This window comes from Enhydra lutris, unplaced genomic scaffold (assembly GCF_002288905.1).
Source record: "Enhydra lutris kenyoni isolate GAN:26980312 unplaced genomic scaffold, ASM228890v2 scaffoldscaffold12, whole genome shotgun sequence".
NCBI classification, from domain to species: Eukaryota; Metazoa; Chordata; class Mammalia; order Carnivora; family Mustelidae; genus Enhydra; species Enhydra lutris.
In genome coordinates this window covers 64,839,743-64,860,446 of record NW_019154096.1, presented here as the reverse complement: position 1 = coordinate 64,860,446, position 20,704 = coordinate 64,839,743, and the positions used below count along the sequence as shown (strand labels likewise).

The 20,704-nt window shown below is 53.0% G+C and overlaps 1 protein-coding gene and 1 pseudogene across 1 annotated transcript in view; one reads left to right on the top strand and one right to left on the bottom strand.

Moving 5' to 3' along the window:
• The window catches only part of LOC111145035 (von Willebrand factor A domain containing 2), a 37,287-nt gene that overhangs the window by 1,640 nt on the left and 14,943 nt on the right, over positions 1–20,704 (bottom strand). The window contains exons 5-11 of the mRNA XM_022499649.1: positions 14,211–14,405; positions 9,248–9,381; positions 8,575–8,707; positions 6,144–6,199; positions 3,516–3,623; positions 1,934–2,506; positions 192–743 (exon numbers count right to left, since the gene is read on the bottom strand). Coding sequence (XP_022355357.1) covers positions 192–743; positions 1,934–2,506; positions 3,516–3,623; positions 6,144–6,199; positions 8,575–8,707; positions 9,248–9,381; positions 14,211–14,405 — 1,751 coding nt within the window. The remainder of the gene's footprint in view (positions 1–191; positions 744–1,933; positions 2,507–3,515; positions 3,624–6,143; positions 6,200–8,574; positions 8,708–9,247; positions 9,382–14,210; positions 14,406–20,704) is intronic.
• Positions 12,834–13,747, top strand: LOC111144734 (annotated as a pseudogene).

Below are 20,704 nucleotides of genomic sequence, written 5' to 3'. Positions count from 1 at the left end.
CTACAGGTCAGAGTCAACCCCGGTCCTTAGATTCCTGGGGGAATCTGTAGGTATTCAAACGAGGTCTTCTATTCAAATGAGGTGCAAAAACTCTCAAGTTTGGCCATCCTGCTGATGACGTGCCTGGGGGCTCAGGCTGAGTACCCCCGCCCCGCCCCAGGGGCACTGAGGGCGTGCACAGCCCCACTCACCTGCACATATCCATGCGAGGAGCTCATCCTGGTGGTACCTCAGGTCTCCGTAGCTTGCCACGTGGATCAGGGAGTCCCGGGGACCTGCGAGCCTCCGCAGAGCCTCCCTCAGGACAGGCCCCACGCCCACCACCAACACGGAGACGCCGTTGTTCCTCAGCTTCTGGACAGGGACCGCTGCGTCCTCCGCCCCCATCCCGCCCGTGAGCAGCACCACAGCCTTGGGGACACCAGGCCGGGCGCCCCTCTGGACAGTCATCACTTTGTCATAGACGTGCAGCAAGGCTGTGCCCGCCGAGCCCACGCCGCCCAGGTAGGGGGCCTGGCTCGTGGCCTGCAGCACCGCAGCGCGGGTGAGATGGGTGTCCAGCCCGAAGGCTGTCCGGACCCGGCCGCCGTACACCACCAGGCTGACCTGGGTCACGTCTGGGTTCACGTCAAACTGCAGCGTGAGGCTTCTCACGAAGCTCTGCATCTGGGCGAAGTTCTCGGGCCCCACGGAGACAGAGGCGTCCAACAGGAAGAGCAGGTCCAGGGACCGGGCCTGGCAGCCTGTGGGAGCGCGCCGGTGAGCCCCGGGCCGGGCCGTGCCCAGCAGAGCCCCTCCGCGGGACCAGGCCAGCAAGAGGGACCATGCTGGGTCGGGTCAGCCAGTCTATCCCCTGCAGTAGCCACCCTCCACCCTCTCCTAAGCTATTAGGACATGTGAATGCGGGGCTAGACCACATTCCCCAACTCCCTGGCAGAGAGGTGTGGCCACATGCTGAGGTTCTGACTGGATGTGGCTGGAAATTGTAGTTTCCAAAATCTGTCCTCAAAAGGGGGCTACTTGCCTTCCACTTTCCTTCCCCCTACTTACTACTGGCCGATAAGCCGTGACCTTGGACCTCAAGGTGGAACCCCAAGATAGCCAAGCCGCCCTGTGGGCTGAGGCCACCCACCTCTGAACTGTGAAACAGATGCCTACCATCTGTCAGCCCCGAGCTCTGGGGACCCTCTGTGACAGCTCCCCGCCCACACCCTCATCCCTCCCGTTACTGAGCACTCTCCGCGTGCCATGCACTGTACTCCAGGCGCCACTATACCAAGTGGACAAAGTGGGCCCGTGTCTCCCTCCCCGGGCTGACGGTCTGTGGGGAGACAGCCACGAAACCAACCCAGAATCACAGATCCCGGGAGCGGGCATGGGGGAGGAAGCGGGGTCCCGCGAGACGGACCAGCAGGAGCCACACGGCAAGCGGACTCTCTGTGAGGAGTCCGGTCTGTGGAGGTCTGGGCAGCTCGTGGAGGGCAGGGAGGGGGCCTGAGGGGCCGCTCCTCCGCCTTCCCCCTGCACGGGGGCTGTACAGAGGCCTGAAGGACCAGCCGCAGGGCATGCTCGGAAGCCAGTGCAAGGGCCTCAGCTTTTCTTCCAAGGCAGAGGGGAGCCAGGGGGAAGGATTAGGCATGGAGTAAGTGGGTCAGATTCACTGGTTTTTAGAAACCGCTCAGGCACAAGCACATCTGAGCAGCGGCCACCACGAGGAGCCTGAGAAGACACGACGACTACCTGTAATGTAGGGTCCGAGACAGAATTCTTGGAAGCACAAAAGGTCACTAAGTAAAAACTAAGGAACTCTGAACTAGGGCTGAGGTCCTTAGCAAATGAAGTTGCATCCGTACGGGGTCATTAATTCCGACAAACGTACCTTGTTAACCTCTTACAAGAGAAGCACCACTACCGCGGGGCGCGGGGACCTCACCTGGCCGCGGCCGGCCGCACAGCTTCCCCTGCAGCTCAGGGATTCGGCGGAACAGGTCCTGGGGGCCGGTGTAGACCAGGACGTGCTTCGGGCTGCCGGTGATCTCCTCTAGCTCTGCCCGCACGGCCTCGGTGCCCACTCCCAGCAGAAGCAGTTCTCGGGCCCTCACCTGCCGCGCGGGGCCGGCCACCTCGTCCTGGGACGGTGACTCGGTGAGCAGGACCAGCACCCTGCGCAGACGGTCCTGGTCCGTCCTGGCGGCACTCCCAAAGCCCTGCTCCGCTGCCTGCCGCAAGGCACTGCCCGTCAGGGTGGCGCCACCTCGGAAGGGAAGGCTGTCCAGGCTCTGGAGCAGGGCCGGCACGTCCCGGTACTCGCCCACAGGCACTGCCATCACCAGCTCCCCGCTGTACCAGGCCACACCCACACGGGTCCGGGAGTCCTCGCTCAGCGACACCTGCACAAACCGCTTCACGAAGGCCTTGGCCCGCAGGAAGCCCTCGAGGGTGGTGCCCGCTGAGCTGGCCAGCAGGAAGAGGACGTCGATCCTGCACTCCAGGCTCAGCTTTGGGGCTGCCAGGATCACAGCAGCCCGCGGTCACACTACAGCCACTGGGAGCATGCGGGTCACCATCCCAACCGTCTCGAGGCACCCAGCCCCCCTCCCGGGCAGGAGTGAGTCAGGGCAGAGACACTGAGGGGGCAGGGGCTGGGAAGCACCTCAACAAGTTAGGGCGAGACACAGCTCTCCCTCCTGGGTCTCCCATCTGACCACTTTTTAAAAATTTTAAATGTAATCTAGAACTTTCCTCCCTTATGGTTCCTGCTTCTTGTGTCCTCTTTGAGAAATCTTTGTCTGCCTCAAGTCATGAAGATATGCTCCTCTGTTTCCTTCCAGAAGGAAGGAAGCATATCTTTGGCTTTTGTATTTAGATCTATGACCCAGCTGGCACTGGTTTGTGGGTGGTTTGTGGGTAGCTTGTGAGGTAGGGGGTCAAGTTTTGGTTCTTCCGTATACAGCTGACCCAGCACTGGATTTTTTAGATAATTACTTAAAAATTCATAGTAATAAATGTATATATATTAAAAAGTTATTGTTTAACAAGCTCCTGCTATGTGTTAAGCATCATTACAAAGCACTTTACATCTACCTTATTTAAAACTCTCCACAACCCTATAGGGTAGAGTTTACTGTAATCTTCATCTCATACCTTTAAAACCAAAAAGGGTTTAGGCCCCTTGCTCCTTTTCCTGTGAGAGTGGAGATGAGACTCTGCCCAGAACCAGGCCTCAGAGTCCGACTGGGGTCAGCAACGGGGCCCATCAACACACGGGGGTAGGGCAGTGGCCCACTCTGGGGCCAGTAAGCCAGGAGCCGCTGTCCTACCCCGGGCAGCCCCAGCAGTCACCTACTCACAGAGCACTCAGAGGCTAGTTCACATGGAACATCAGGTCAGTGGTGTGTTTGCAAAGTAGGTGGCTCTGAAATCCAAGGGCCCATTTCTGTCTAGTAGCTAGGAAGTGGGAAGTGGACAGGGGGAGCCCAGGCTCCGCTGCTCCCCAACAGTCCTGTGCTACGTACCGCAGTTAGCCTCCCCTCCGAAGGCCGGCGGGCAGAGGCAGTGGTACTTGTCCAGTCCTTCTGGAATACACGTGCCTCCATTCTGGCAGGGCTGCGAGTCACAAGCGCCTATCGGAGAGATGCCCATTAAGAGCCTAGCACATCAGCTCAGATGTGTGAAAGGATCTGATCAGAGCTGTGAGTCCAGCAGGCCTCCTGCCCCACCAGGGCCCAGCTCCCTCCATCCCCCAGGACCACTAGGGACCTAGCCAGAGCACCTGGGGCAAAGACAGGACAGGAAGCGAGTGAGGTACGCAAAGGAGAGGCTGGGTGTGGGTACAAAGGACACACCGCGGTGGGCTCCATCAGGCCTGCATGAACCACAGGTTCGCAGGGGATGTGCCAATGGCCCGTGGGCTGTTATGGCCTGAATTGCATCCTTCCAAATCCATATGTATTAGTCCTAACCCTCAGGACCTTGGAATGTGACTGCATTTGGAGAGAAGGACTTTAAAGAGTCTTTAAAGGCTCCTTAAGTTTAAATGAGGTCATAGGATGGGCTCTAACCCAGTCTGACTTATAAGAAGAGGGAGAGACCCCAGCAAGGTGCACAGAAGGAAAGCCACGTGAGGATCCCAGGAGCAGACGACCATCATAAGCCAAGCAGAGAGGCCTCAGAAGAAACAGAACCTGCCGACTCCTTGATCTTGTTCACCAGCCTCCAGAACTGTGAGAAAGTAAATTTCTGTTGTTTAAGCCCCCAGTCTGTGGTACTTGGCTCTGGCAGCCCTAGGAAACTGCATGATGGGCCTTCATCACCACCCCTGCCTGCCGAGGAGGCCTAGAAGAGCTCTGGGTGGCCATGACGATGAACTGGTACTGGACCAAGGCTCCCTAAGGATGAAGATCTCAGTAGCATCATGGCCCCACGCAGGTGTCGTGAGATGCGGGGAAACTGCAGTGTGGGAGGTGCCGTTCCTCAAGTCCTCCATGGTGGTTCTTAACGGCTTCTGCAGGCTGGCACAGCCAAACGGGGAGCCTTTGGCTCCTGGAGCCAATGAATATGGCCTCTGCTTACCTGGGCACCTTAATTAGCTGGGGCAAGCCCCAGTATCTTCCACTAAAAAGGATGAGGACTTGTTCCACAGTGTTGCTGTGAGGATTACATGAACTAATCCGCGGAAAGTCTGAGCACAAAGCCTGGCAGGCAGCCAACGCTCCGTAACAGGTAAAGACAATATTTGTTTTTGGATATGAGGTCCAAATGCTGGGCCACAACTCTTTCAAATGGGGTATTTTACCCAGGGAGCCACAGTTCACATCTGAAGTGTCCTATCCGTGATCCTATCTGAGCTTCGTATCAATTACTATAAAATGCAGATAATGCCACACGCCCTCCCTCATAGAGTTTCGGAGAACAGGCAGGAGCTTCATGAATTCGTGTGTCTTATATTCACAGGGCTTCCTAACTAGCTGTATGGCTACCAGTGGAAGTGGAGATTTCTGGCCTTTCTACATGAAAATGTTGATATATAACTTGGGGATCACGTCACTGAAACCAAAGTTTCTGCTTTTTGAAGATAGGGATTATCAAGGCTCATGGAGAATGCCTGGGCTGCCATTCTGCCCCGGGAGTACCATGGAAACGACCAGGGGGCTCAACAGCAGCACAGACACGGGCCTTTAACTGAGCCGCTCTTCTGCGCTAGGCACCCCACTAAGCGCCACACGTGCACGATCTCGTTTCACTGCCTGATGAGTCCTGTAAAGGCCCCCCTCACTTCAGACAGGGGCGCTGGAGCCCCTAGCTGTCCCGTGAAGACCAGACAGCTAGAAAGGGGAAGTTTCGGATGCAGCCCCTGGTCACTGTGGCTCCAAAGCCTTAGGTGCTCAAACTTTAATTTCTGAGCAAAAACTGAACTTTCAGTGTCTCCTGCCTTTCAGAAGCCAGCAATGTGAGAACTTTAAAACAGGATGCTGAGGAGATCACCAAACCCAGGGACAGGAAGGACCCAGGAGACATGCTCCCTGCCTCCTCGGGAGAAGCAAGTCCATAAGGGACTGATGTCAACATGCTTGAGTGTAATTTCTCTGCTCTCGGGTCCGTGGGGTGCACTGGACCCCCTGGTGAGGAAAAGGGAGGCCCCCCCTGGGGAACAGGTTGAATGAAGCCAATACTTGCGTGGACATTACCTACTCAATCTTCCCTAGGATCCCAATTATGATGCCCGCTGTCATACGGAGCAGGGAAATGGGTATTCCAGACACAGGATGACCATTACCCCTGTTTTATAGAGGGGGAAACTGAGGCTTACGTATCTGGTCTGGAGTTTGGTGCTGCATGTGAGGCTTTCTACCTGCAAAGCTGGTGCTCAACGCATGCCCTTCTCTGCCTCTTGTCAACGCAAGGGGCACTGGTTAAGGAAGGCGATTCCAAAGTTTTCACTCCGTTCTTAGTGAAAAACACCACTGAGCAAAAGAGGACTGAGTGCGGCACAAGCGTGCTCTTCTGCCTCTGAAATGCCTGTCTCTCGACCCCAGAGCTGGTTCCCAAACTGCCCTCTGCCCCAGGAGTGCAAACGCCCCTTTGGAAGCCAGCCGAGTCCCAGGGCCCAGAAAGAGCTAGAGAATCCAAGAGGCAGACTGTACCTGGGCACGTGGTCCTGTAGCAGGTGGAACGGTGGCTTCGGTACACTCTCTTCCAGCTATAACCCAAGGGAGCAAATGATGGAGATCAAATGTTTAACAGGAAGGCCAAAACCTGGAATGTTATTTGAAACGCTAAAAGCTGATAGAAGATTCCTATGAAGATAGGGGTCAAGAAAGACCACCCTGTTTTCTTTTATTCTACCCCAGCTTTAAGTTGCACATAGAGTGGGGAATGTTTCAAACTACCCAGAATCAATTTTTTTAAAACGTAAATTGGCTATCATGTCAGAATTTGGAAATACTCTGTGTTCAAAACTCTGAACTATGAGAAGAGCTTTCTATTATGAATTCCTTTCCAGGGCTAGCACCAAGGGGGGGGCGGAGCGGGAAAGCAGTGGGAATTAGACAAGTGGATTCTGGCTGTGTGACACCCCCAGGCTCCCCACCACTGGGGCAGGCTAATTAGGCTCACCTCTAGGGCAGAGTCTTTCCTGGAGCAGAACATCCACTTGGGATAAGAGCCAAGTCAATTACAAAACTCAAGCTGCTGCAATCAGAAGTTTGCCAAGCTGCCAGCTCATTAAAGAGAAATCTCTCTGTCCACATCTCCTCCTAGTGACTTCATAAAACCGCAAGTCCTAGCCCACAAAGCTCTGTGGATGCCCCGCGCCCCCCCTCCAGCCTGCATGGGAAATCGGCGTTGTTGGAGCGGGGATTGGCCACAGGACTTTGCCTAGATGTGCCCAGGCTCCCTCAGGTCTGGACTCTGTGCAAGGCCTTCCTTGCTCTATTTAAAATTACAACCCTGCTCCCAACCACCACCTCCCCACCCCTACCCTGACCCACCACTTCATTCTTTCTCTCTGTGGCACTCATCACTACCTAATAGCTTGTGTTACGCTTTTGCTGTATTTACTGCTGGAGTATCAGCTCGTGATGGCAGATTTCTTTCTGAGACATTTCATGCCGATTCCCCAGGACATAGGACGGTGCCGGGCACACAGGAGGCCCTCAGTGAGTGTTTCTTGAGTGAGGGGATTGATGATGAGCTCCTCTGTGTAGGCATCATTCCAGAAGCTTGCAATATTAGTGAACTCATATGAACGCTCTATCTGCTCCCCACAACCCCCTGGGGTCGGTAAGGTTATTAGCCGCCTTTCAAATGTAGAAGGGGGTGGGTGGGAGGTTCCCAGCTCATTAGTGGCCACGTTGGAATGAAAAGTTCAGCAGTCTGACTCCAGAATCTGAGCACAAAGCCACGAAGTGGGTCCTACCCACAAGCCTCTCCCGGGGCTCCCAACTCTGAATGCCTCTGCCCAGCGCGCCACTGGGTTCCCAGATCTTTCCCAACTGTTCCAGCAACCCCTTCTCCATGATGTCCTGGGGAGGACAGGCCCCATCCTAGCACCTGAGACACCTGACAGTGGTCACTGGTCCTCTTGTCCAAAGCCCCCTCTGGACCATGAGCATCCTGGGGGCAGTGTCTGTGCCGATCTGCTCCCCGCATGCTGCTTGACTCACAGCAGATGCTCAGAACATGTTCAGGGAGAAACAAAGAACTGTCTCCTTTCACTTGAAAGCTTGGGTTCTGAAGAGGGCCTCTAGTGGCCTCTGACACGGCCCCATTTCCTCAGACCCATGGTCAGGGCATGGCCCTTCCCTACCAAGACAGTCCTTGGACTCTCCCTCGGCCCAGCACGATAGCTCATGGGTTTTCAACCAACCCATTTCATTGCTGTGTCTCCTGAGCTCATCCCTGAGGGCAGGCCAAGGGGCAAAGACACAGTGGGTTCAAACGTCACCCCTGGATCTCCAGGAAAGGCAGAAATGTGGGATTGCCAGGTGCTGACCTGCTGTCCTGCAGGAAGTCTGGATAAAGGGCCAAGAACCAGTCCAGGAATTTTCGAGAAAATGGCTGACCACAGAGCAGCAGAGACTCTACAATGCCCAGGCTCCAGATCTGACAAATATTGCATCTCCCATGGCCTCCACAACTGGAATTCATCCAAGACCTTAAACCTCCTGCCTCACTCGGCCCCATAAATATGGAAACTGGTATTCAGAGGAACCAAACTACCAGACCACGATCCCAAGTCCAGACCACGGCCCTAGTGGACTAACTTTGAGTCGCTTATGAGCCTTCCAGAAGAGCTGTGACCCTGTCACCCTCACTCACTCTGGGCACTTAGGCAGTGTGTCTATAAGACCCTGCCACTGTGTAGCTGTGACCCTCGCTATGATGCCCCCCCGTGACCCCATAACTCTGTCCCTATCTCCCCCCACCCCCCACCAGGCATTCTCTGATCCCTGTCACTCTCCTTGGCCAAGATCCCAAACAGCTGTTCTCCCTGCACTCAGCACTCAGCTTTGGGGGCCTCCTTCTCCACCCAGACGTGTCTTCGGGCTCGGACCCCAGACCATGTGGACAAACCTGGAGAAGGGACAGACTGCCGCCAGCACGGCCTTGCTCCCCCGCGATCCTCTCCAGCACCGGGCACTGCCCACCAGCTCCCTGACCGTCTCCAGCGTCTTGTGCTCACAGGGGTGAGGCTGGACCTCGCAGTCTGTGTCACAGGGCACAGGGATGGAGAAGACAAGGTTACACTTCCTTCCCCCAGCCGTGGTTCCATCACCCTCAACCCGGGCCACCCTCTGCCTCTTGCAGAGCAGAACGGACCGGGGCCGGTCTCTAAGCATTCCCCGCACACTGCTTTCACACCCTTGTGCCCGTGTGTTCCTTGCACACAGCGTGCTCCTGGGTAGACCCTGACGACAGCAACCGGGAATGCAGAGACCTCCCCCCAGCTGAACCTGACCATGCGGGGAGCTGACCGGCTCTTCCCCGCCTGAGGAGGGGACAGGCACAGGGGGCCCCTAGATCTGGGCCCCAAGCCCTGGGCCCCTCTACCCCATGGAGACAAGCTCAGGGTTCCTGGCCGAGAGAGCCCACAGGGTGTGACACAGGGAGAGAGAGCAGAGCCCCCCAGCACCAAAGCTTCTAGCCCCCTACCTGGGGAGCCTCTCGACCTCTGGCCCCCAGGAACCGTCCCCACCCCACTTTCACCAAGGGCAAGACGGCTCCTCCCCAGCCCGGAAGGCCTTACCTGGAGAGGCGGCGGTGCAGAGAGCAGACGTGCTGAGGGCGCTCAGGAGACCGTTGGTGGCGTCCTCCACCTGCTCGGCCGTGAGCACGTGCCACTCCCTCGGCGCGCTGGCCAGCGTGTGCAGCTCCTCCCACCTGTCCCCGGGCCCCGGCAGAGAAGTTACGGCAGCTCCGCGCCCGGCCCCCCACCTTCTTGTCCACCCATCGCCTACACCGTGGGCTCCTCGTGGGCATCAACACGACCCCACGCTCCAGAAGCCCCTCAGCGGCAACCTCATCCGCCCGGGGTGCCGGCGAGGTCCAGAAGCAAACCCGAGCGAGACCCCGAGGGCGCTCAAAGCCCGGGTCCTAACGTGTGCACCAGAGCCCACCTGCTTCCTCACAGGAAGGCCTCCCCCTCGGAACCAGCAGCTCTTCTCAGAGACCCGGTCCTCACGGAGGTAGCGGTCTGGCCGTGTCACCCAGAGCCGAGGAGAAAAAAATGTTACCAGAAAGGAAATGAGGGAAAGTGGCTGTGGGTGGTGGCAAGACGAGAACAAACAAGGCCAGCTTGTGACAGAGAAAAGTCCCGAAGAACGAGAACCATTCGAAGGCCAGCAACGTGAGGTTGTGTGGGGAGGAAGGAGCCAGCACGCTTCAAGAGCCAGAGGGCACCACTGTTAGGGCCCGGGACAGAAATGACACGTGGCATGATAACCTGGGGCATGAAGAAAGCGTTAAAGATGCTGAGAAGCCTTTCTGAGAAGACAGGGTCATCAGTAATGGGTTTAGAATCTTGCCCGTCAGAAATTCATCCAAAGAGACAAAGGCTTGCCAGTGTGGCCGAAACTTCATTTATCTCTAAAATGTACTGATGTAAAACTTCCCATTCTCCTCTGAAGCCGCGCAGGCCAGACCTTCCCCCAGGACGAGGGCGCCACCTGGCCCGCACAGGGGAGCATCCAGAGGGCAGCCCAGCAGCACATTTTCACCAACGCCAGAGCTGAGAACCATCAGGGAAGGGGCTCGATGAATACTCCCAGGAGGTGAGAGTCAGGTTTTTATGCCTGTACAGAGCCTCACCCTGCCTACAGCAGCGGTTCTGAAACTTCAGGGGGCATCGGAACCACAGAGGGCCAGACACACCGCCGAAGGAGGCACCTCGGCCCAGAGTTTTGGAGATTCCGCGGGGTAGGGCCAGACTGTGTGTGTTCCTAACACGTTCTCACTTGCTGGTGCTGCTGGTCCAGGAAACAGACTTTGAGAACCACCGGTCAGCTGTGACCCGGCCTTTGACCAGCAGTTGGGGGAGCAGAGTCTGGAGGGCCGGGAAACCCAACGGGCTTCCTCGGACGGTTGCTGTGGCTGAGCAATGTCCCCTCTCCTGATTCTCGATTCCTCCAAGTGAGGGGTACTCAAAGTATGTCTGTGGGCCGGTGCAGGACCCCCACCCTGTTTCACCCTCATCCAGAACCAGACAAGCACAGACACAGAATAAAAACCCTTAGAACCTAGTTGTACAGTGACTTGACAGAGTCCTTTTCAGTCTGCTCGGATCAAATAATCAACATTTGAGCTCACTGTCTGTTTTTTAATTTTACTTTCCCAGTAGCTCATTTGTATTGTATTTCTCTGAAGTCTCAGGCCACGATGGATTAAAACACAAAACAAAGCAAATTGGACTCCGCCACAGGCTGTCTGAGAAGCAGCTAGAGAAGAAAGCCCAGAACGGGCCACATATGTCCACTGTCTGGGAGGCTCCAGCCTCACTGACAAAACCGTGACGTGCAAGGTCGTCCATTCAGTACCGTGTGGGAGGGGTGGGAGGTGAGCCAGGAAGCAGCACCCTTGAATCCTCTCTCACCGGGTTTATCTCCTCCTATGTGAGGACACGCGAAGAGTCCACGATAAGGCAGTCTCACTGCCAGTAACAACAGCATGATGACAGTGCTGGGGACCGTCAGCACCACCAGGACGTGGCCCGAGATGTCCCCTTAGCACTGCACAGGCTGGGCTGTGGGGGTCTTCCCTCTCTGCACTCCCCCTGGGAGATCTCCAGGTGACAAGGGCAGGGTCTCTGTCCAGCCTCTCCTGAGCCCTGGACTCCTACACGCAGCTGCTGACTCAGCTTCCCTACTCAGACGTCCCATCCGCCCCTCAGACTTGATCTGGAACAGGACTCCGCTTTCCTGGTTCTTCCCCAGGCTTCCCCACCTCAGGAGACAGCACTCCCTCTCCCTGAGGGGCTCCGGCCAAAATCCTTCCATGTTCCATTCAGTGGCCACTCATCTCTGCCTTCAGAACAGACCCTCGGTCCAACCATTCGTCAGGGGCTCACAGCGCCCCCCACTACACACTGCCATTACCTCTCATGTGAACAGCTTCCAAAGGCTGCCTGCCTCGATGCCCCACGTCCCCCAGTATTGCTTCTCCTTCCACTTCAGCCCGCCCATCTATGCTCTACCTGGCGGTCAGGCAGAGCATCTTCAGGTGTCATCTTCTAAAAAAGTTAGCCAACACCTGCCGTTTCCCTGCTCAGAGCCTTCACAGGGCTTCCCAACCTACTCACGATAAAGTCCCAAGTCTTGACTATGACCCACAGAGGCTCTGGACCTGACTCCCACCTACCTCTTCTGCCCCATTTCTTGTAATGCACCCCTCATTCACTGGCATCCAGACACGCCCCAGTGGACATACTAAGCTAGCTACTGCCTCAGGGCCTTTGTGCTTGCCACACGCCTGCCTACCCTGTTCTTTTCCCTGCTGTCTAGGAGGCTTGCTACTCCTTTCACTCAACTTTCTCCTCCAAAGTCAACTCCTGACAGACCCCCCTCTCTAAACTAGCTGGGCTCCCTGATTCTCATCAGTCTGTTAACCTCCTCCCTTACTCTTTCTCCTTTGCCTTTTATTTCCACCTGAAATGACTTTATTGTTTATTCACTCACTTGTTTATCATCTAGTTCCTTTCCTAGAATGGAATTTCCATGAGGGCAGGCACCTGGTACTGTCTCTGTATCCCTGAAAACTCAAGAATAGTATTTGGCGTATTTACTGAGAATAAAAAATGTACTAAAATTAATGGAGAGATTTCTGTGTGCAGACACAGTACCAGGACCAGAGTCCTTTCACATAATACCCCCGACAACGAGGGGCCCACAAAGGCACCTCCCATTTTAAGGTTGAGAGCAGTGAGGACGCGTGGAAAGCACGTGCCAACATCTGGGAAGGGGAGCGGCCCGTCCCAGACCCCCACACTCCCGGCCTCCGGAACGGGTCTGTGACTCAAGCTAATGAGAAGCCTTTCTTGGATCATTCAACTGGAAACTGGAAGCGTGAGTCTGCTCTCTCCGGGGTGGAGCTGGGCACGGCAGGCAGCCACGGATCCAGGTCCCTCGGGGGGGCCAGGCTGAGGGAGCGGCAGACACATGTGGAGGACAGAAAAGGATCTTCATGGCTCCTGCTCACCCCAAGGGACCCCCCCCCGACCCACCCAGTACAATGAGAGGCACCTGTGACTTCCATTTCCGCCCCAAAGAATTGAGAGTCAAGGAGTGGCAGGGCCGGGTGACGGGGACGGGGCCGAGAGGCTGTTCACAGAGCAAGTAAAGATGAACGCCAGAAGGCTGGGGTCTTGGTTACAAGACAGCATTCCCATCACTGGGTTTTCAGCAAGCGGACTTTTTTTTTTTTTTTTTTTAAGATTTTACTTATTCATTTGACAGAAGAGATCATAAGTAGGCAGAGAGGCAGGTAGAGAGAGAGGAGGAAGTAGGCTCCCTGCTGAGCAGGGAGCCTGACGCAGGGCTCGATCCCAGGATTCCAGGATCATGACCTGAGCCGAAGGCAGAGGCTTTAACCCACTGAGCCACCCAGGCACCCCGCAAGCGAACCTTTTGAAAGTCATGATCTTCTTCCATAAGGCCTTCCTTGTGTGAAAAATGAACATTTGCCCAGTCATCCTCTTGAATTATCAGAAAAAAACTTTCAGCTCAACCAAGATAAAATGAATTTTTTTTTTTTTAAGATTTTATTTATTTATTTGACAGAGATCACAAGTAGGCAGAGAAGCAGGCAGAGAGAGAGAGGAGGAAGCAGACTCTCCGCCGAGCAGAGAGCCCGATGCGGGGCTCGATCCCAGGACCCTGGGATCATGACCTGAGCCGAAGGCAGAGGCTTTAACCCACTGAGCCACCCAGGCGCCCCGATAAAATGAATTTTTCTACACTCAGAAACATCCAGGGTCTGTCTGCTCCACTCACATTACAGACGGAATTCAAAGCAGTGCAGCTGGTTCAGCGTCTTCCATTGCTTCCGAGCTCCGAAACTTTCACTGGGTATTTTGAGGGGTAATGAGGAGACTACTGGGTTTGAAGATATTCTTAACGACTCGTCACAAAGTGAACGAATGGGACAGCCACACTTGATGGTGGAATATAAACTCAGTTTACTGTCGTCTGTTGTGTTGTTCATGAAAATAGAGGTGCTGCGTGTTGTTTATAGTCGTCTTTTGACCCTAATTTGATGCACACAACATTAAAAGTACTGACACATGGGGGCGCCTGGGTGGCTCAGTGGGTTAAAGCCTCTGCCTTCAGCTCAGGTCATGATCCCAGGGTCCTGGGATCGAGCTCCGCATCGGGCTCTTTGCTCAGCGGGGAGCCTGCTTCCCCTCTCTCTCTGCCTGCCTCTCTGCCTACTTGTGATCTCTTCTGTCAAATAAATAAATAAAATCTTTAAAAAAAAAAAAAAAGTACTGACACATTGGAAAAAAAAAAAAGAATTGAGATTCAAGTTTCCAGCGCTGACAACCCCATCCTCAGACTAAATCAGAGACCACACAGGCTCCCAGACTTGGCGCTCCCTGCACAGGCACACCGTACAGAGCGAGGAGAAGACAGAGCCCAGGAAGGAGCAGGGTGGTCTGGCCGGACGCCCTCCTGTCCCGTGGCTGTGAAGTGTCTCCGCAGCGTCCCGGGGGCTCTTACCTCGGAAACCGGACCCCGACGGCAAATATGGTGACGCCTCTTTCCTTCAGCTGCTTGGCGGGCAGTGCCACGTGCCCTTGGGACCGCCCGTCAGTGACGACCACGAGGATCTGGGGCACAGAGGCGTTCCGGCCGCCGGGGAAGCCTTGGCGCAGAAGGTATTTCAGGGCTAGGCCTGTCTCTGTGCGTCCTCCTCTGAGCTCACATAGGGGGAGAAAGCAAAGACGAGTCAGTCACCCACAGACAGGAGGCCGGACGACCCCCTGAAACAAGGGGCTTCTCGGTTGTTGGTGACCGTCGCGCTCTCCTGCCTCCAGTGACAGCTCGGGTCTGCCGACCCTTATCGTGCGCATGTCTAACACCCACCTCCCGTCTCCCCCCATCTGTGTCATCCCCTTCTTGCTACGGCTCAGCGTCCCTTTGTGGGGGGTGCAGGGGGTAAGCAGGTCACTGAGCTGAAGAAAACCATGTGCATCTGTAAGGGTGAAGGGCAGGGTTTTGATCTGAAGGTCGGGGGCAGAGGGTGGGGGTCATGTCTATGATCAGGCCTTCCTGGCTCGATTCCAGCTCAGGGTTGGGTGCTGGAAGGCTGAACTGACGGACAACTTCCCGAGCAGGGATGTCACAGTGGTCCCACCTCATCCCAGCCCCATTTGAGGGACAGTCCACTGAGCTTGGAATGAAATCTTACAGTAGGAGGCTCCCGCAGGAGTCCTCAGGGGGAGAACCGCCAGCTCTCGGAATCAAGTGCGCAGAACATGGTGACTCCCTACAGTGGGTTTTAGGCCAAACCTTTCAGTGGGTGGAAACACATCCAACATGGAAAACAATGTCAAGGCTGATGGAATCACTGTACGCACAGAAAAAAACATCAGACAATCGTTCTGAACTGCCGATCACAGAGCGAAGATCTGGGGTGCTCGGTTATTCTCAAGCTACACTGAGTGTCAGTGAAGGCGATGCCTGCCTCGCAGAGGGCCCTACGGTGATTCTTCTAATGTGCAAACATCTAACTGACAGGAGGTGTGTGAATGCCTACGTGTGTGAATGTGTGTATACTTTTTTTTTTTTTTTTTTTTTTTAAGATTTTATTTATTTATTTGTGAGAGAGACAGTGAGAGAGAGCTGAGCGAGAAAGTCAGAGGGAGAAGCAGACTCCCCATGGAGCTGGGAGCCCGATGCGGGACTCGATCCCGGAACTCCGGGATCATGACCTGAGCTGAAGGCAGTCGTCCAACCAACTGAGCCACCCAGGCGTCCCGTGTGTATACTTTTTAAACATAACACTGAAAATGCTCAGTTCTCATGTAAGCCTGACGTGGTCCTCCTGCCTGGGCATCTGTCCTGCTCTGTTCTCCTCCAAGTTGCTCCCTAGAGATTCATCCAGGCTCCTTGCATTTTGTGGTTCCCCCTTCCTCGCCATCCTCAAAGTCCTCTCCATTCAGCAGAGGTGAGGGAAGAGCAAGGAGTGTGCTTGGAAGGATTTATGGCCCAGGCCCAGAATGTTCTTCACTTTTATTGCTTTCTGTCCTAAGTGAGCACTTAAAGGGCAATTCTCTCTGCAGGGCTCCATAAAGTTAGCAAATGTCAGCAAGAGCGGAGAGCTCCTAGAACGAAGACTCTGTCTACCAGAGATCAGCATCTGCATCAGTTAGAACGTCAGTTTTCAGCCCACGGATGTTTACTGTGGACCCTTTAAATGCAAGATAGTGAGAGGGAGACCAGGAAGCATAACACGATCCCAGCCCGCAACGAACTGCCCATCTAACCGAAGAAAGAGGACCTGCCAGCAAATAAAAATTACCAGTGAAAGAATGGCAATGAACAAGAGTTCTGAGGGGGGCTTCACAGTGGGGAGGAGCTGTTGGGAACAGGCTCCAGCAGGGAAAGTGTCTGATGGGGTCTTGGTGGGTCTATGAATTAGGAGGGGGAAAGTCCACTCCAATCCGGAGAAAGTGTGTAAGCAAAGACACTGGGGAACACCACCGGCTGTGTCCTGGGGCTGGTGAGCAGAGCCTGGCCTGAGCAAGGGGCTTATCCAAGGGGAAGAGAGCACACCAAGTGCCCCCAGCCCTCCTCACACTCTGCCCGTCTGCCCATGAGACACTGAAGACAACCAAGGCGAGTTTGATTTCCGAGAAGACTACTACCTTTACCAAAGCCCGTGTGTCTGTGAAGAGCCTTCCTCTAAGGTCCCTGGACGGACAAACTGTTTCCTGTTTCTAAAAGACAATACTAGCACCAAGTTTCTCCTTCAGGCCAAGTATCTCACCTACTCCTCTTACTAAAGTAATTCTCCAACTCTGGTAAAATGTGCTAATATTACCCTCATTTAACAGACGAGGAAACTCCAGCCCAGAGAACAGTAATGCTAACTGCTAATATTTCCAGAGCACTTCTCAGGAGGCCGGCACGGCTGTGTGTGTGTGGGCAGATGCTAAGCTCCGATAATTCTCACCATAGCTCCCTGAGATACGGGAGTTCAGGGAAAGGCCTTATTAAAGGTCACACAGCTCATGAACGTGGAGGCAGGACTTGAACCCTGGACCCTCCACCTCCAGAACCTGAGTTCTTAGCCATAACATTATACAGCCATTCAAGTCACCTGCCTCTGACCCAGCTAGCCGGAGGTCAGAACCAGAGGTTAAACAGTCGGCTAATTCCAAAGCCAGTGGTCTTTCTCTCGCCAGGGGCTGGCAAATTACAACCTGTGGGCCAAATCTAGTCTGCCAATTTTTATAGATAAAATTTTACTGGGAAACAGACATGCCCCTTCATTTATGTATTGTCTATGCAATACATAAATGATGGCAGGCCAAGCCTGAAGTATTTCCTCTATGGCTCTTCACTGAAAAAGTCTGCTGACCCCTGCTCTAGGCTCTTCTACCTAAATGGTCCCAATGTTCTCTGTTTACCAAAAGCCAAGGTGCCCCAGTGCCACAGAGCTCCCTGGGCCTTCACGCTCCTGGCAGTGTGCCCCCGAGCCTCCTGGCTGTGGTTAGAGAGAACTCAAATGTCAAAGACGTGGGAGCTCAGGCTTCCCACTGCCCTGGCCTGGGGGGAGTGTCTGCCCTTCGTATCACTCAGCACACAAACACCCACGCAGTCTGTCCCCTCCACTTCTGCTCCCTAACCTGCCTTTCCCCCCGGAACTCTCCATAGGTCAGGTGAGATTGCTAAAGACATCTGAACTCTGGGAAATGAGGAAAAGTCCTGCCACCTCTGCGTTCCTGTGGAGCATTTCTAACTCACAGTCTGCTCTGAGCCCAGGGTCTGGCTCCAGACAACGGAGGTCCCAGGCCAGAGTCTCTCCAGAATTTTTCCAATTCCTCTCGAACGAGACTAAACCAGACCGGAAGCGAAGGCTCACAGACTGACTACTGTCTCGGGAAGTTGTGACTGAAGTGCCTGGACCTTTCCTGACAGGGGTGGGGTGTGGTTCCAGATTCTAAACATTTTGCCACTCATGTGGGTTAAGAACACGGGCTCTACAACAGACCCATGAAAAGTGTTCCACATCACTCGGCATCAGGGAAATACAAATCAATATCACAGTGAGATACCACCTCGTGCCAGTCAGAATGGCTAAAATTAACAAGTCAGGAAATGACAGATGCTGGCGAGGATGTGGAGAAAGGGGAACCCTCCTACACTGTTGGTAGGAATGTAAGTTGGTGCAGCCACTCTGGAAAACAGCATGAAGGCTCCTCAAAGAGTTGAAAATAGTACTACCCTATGACCCAGCAATTGCCTACTGGGTATTTACTCTAAAGATACAAATGTATTGATCCCAAGGAGCACATGCATCTGAATGTTTACAGCAGCAATGTTTACACAAGCCAAACTATGGAAAGAACCTAGATGTCCATCAACAGATGAATGGATAAAGAAGATGTGGTATATATATACAATGGAATACTATGCAGCCATCAAAGAAATACAATCTTGCCATTTGTAATGATGCCAATGGAACTAGAGGGTATTATGCTGAGTGAAAGAAGTCAATCAGAGAAAGACAATTATCATATGATCTCCCTGATATGAGGAATTTGAGAGGCAGGGAGGGGGGTTGTGGGGGGTTGGCAAGGAAAAAATGAAACAAGATGGGGTCAGGAGGGAGACAAACCATAAGAGACTCTTAAACAAACTGAGGGTTGCTGGCGGTGGAGGGGTAGGGAAAGGGTGGTTGGGTTATGGACAAGGGGGAGGGTATTTGCTATGGTGAGTGCTGTGAAATGTGTAAGCCTGATGATTCACAGACCTGTACCCCTGGGGCAAATAATACATTATACGTTAATAAAAATCATTAAAAATAAAACATGGGCTCTAGAGCTGGTGGGACTCAAATATTCGATCTGAAATTTATTAGCCAAGTAAACTAGAAAGTTACTTAAGTTACTTAACCTGAGACTCAGTTTTCTTCCCTGTTAAAGTAGGGACAGCAATAGTATTGAGGATTAAATGCTACACCCAGTACCTCCTAGTACCTAGTGAGTGTTCCATTAGTGGTAGTTACCATGATAAATTAACTAGCAGTCCTATTCCAAGAAGTTTATCTTTTGAGTTAGTCTCAAATTCCAATGAGCTTAAAAATTCCTTGGGGCGGGGCACCTGGGTGGCTCAGTGGGTTAAAGCCTCTGCCTTGGCTCAGGTCATGATCCCAGCCAGGGTCCTGGGATGGAGCCCCGAGCCCACTTCCCCACCCCCCACCCTGCCCTCTCTCTGCCTGCCTCTTTGCCTATAAATAAATAAAATCTTTAAAAAAAAAATCCCTTGGGAGGCAGGATAATGGAGATTCTCAGATCCTATCATCAGAGACTCCAGACTGGTGGTGGGTGTGTGACCAGGCTGAGAATCTGTGTTTTAAATCGGCTTCCTCTGCCCCAGTGATTACACGGATGCAAGTAATCCATGGAACAGATTCTGAGAAATAACTCATCAGAAAACTCACTGTAGGTAGAGGGGTTTGATTACAGGTATTTTTTTTTTCTCTCTTTCTTTAATCAATAGACAAAGACATTGCTCAGAAGCAATGTATATGTATCCTTTTAGAGGAATGACTTAATATACTATGATAGTTTAATTCATTGGGTTATTATATAACCATTAAAAAGGATCAACATGAAAAATAATGCAACTGTATCCAAAAAGACACACCAAATAGTAAGTTGAAAAAGAACAAAATGCCTAGTAATCCTCTAAAAGCTGTGCTTGACCATTAATGTGGCTTGAAAGACGCCAAAGACAGCTACAAAATGCTCCATGCTAAGGTAAAGAGGTGCTATTTTTGTAGAGCTATCTAAATACAGTAAAACTCTGATAAAGCTACAGATGAGGTCCAAAAAAAAAAAAAAATGCAGTCCCAGAAAATCAGAGCTGCGTTCCTAGGAGATTAGGGAAATGACTGAGGGAAGCTGCACAGCCAGCTGGCCAGGAGCTCTGGACATTCGGAGCAGATGTGGCTGGCCATGCTCTATCTGATTTTATGTTATCACAGGGTGCAAAACTGGAAGATTTGATCACAGTATTTTTAAACTTCTTATTGCAAAGGGGCGATAAAGGATCGTCAGGACGGTTCCTTAGCCACCACAAAACACACTTCAGGGGATCGCTGTGGTCTAAAAAGGCAAGTATTGGGTGGGGGAGGGTTGGGTAGAGCTGTCCCAATCAGTCCGGCCTTTAAAATTTCACTGCAGAAAAAGGGTAGAGTCGCAGGGAGGTCATCACTCCCACTCGGCCAACATTCCTCTGTACTGATTAATAACAACATCTTAATGTTTAGTGTCCTCAGCGACCCTGCAACTGTGGCCAAAAAATTAGTTACTGCCTCCTTGCCTTGTTTGCTACCTCTTATAGTCATCCTAGGACACACGAGCACTAACGACGCACAGCCCCACAAGAAGAGCTGACCTTGTTCAGACACATGGAGACGCTTCTTTCTCCATCCCTCATGTCCTCATGTGGCACCTTCTTACAGAGTCTCTGGACTTCCTATGTTGTGAATAATACTCTCAAACCCTTCATTATGACTTTCAACACAGATGAGAAGACAGTCAACCAACTCTTTAGGGGATGGGAGGGGAGGGTGGAAAGAGGTGGAAAAGGACAGCTGGGTGGGATCTACTGGACGAGCCACAGGCCTCTGTGGTCCTTGCCAAGTCACTGCTCCTTCTCAGCCTCAGCAGTCTCCCATAAAATAGCAGGCTGGAATAGATCCTGGATGATCTCTTAAGTACCTTTTTGAACCAATTTGCTGCAATTTGCTTAGATTTCAGAAGAGAGCAGGGCCAGATGATGGAATCAAAGTCACCCAATTTTTGACTTTCAGTTCTAAACTTAAAGCAACAGGTTACTTCTTCTTCTGCCGATGTTAGCATGCATAGAAGGGCTACAAAGATGTTTTTGTAATAAAAGGTTATATCAATAATGATACACTTCAAATACCATAAAATTCATCCTTTTAGAAGTATATAATTCCCTGTTCTTTTAGTATA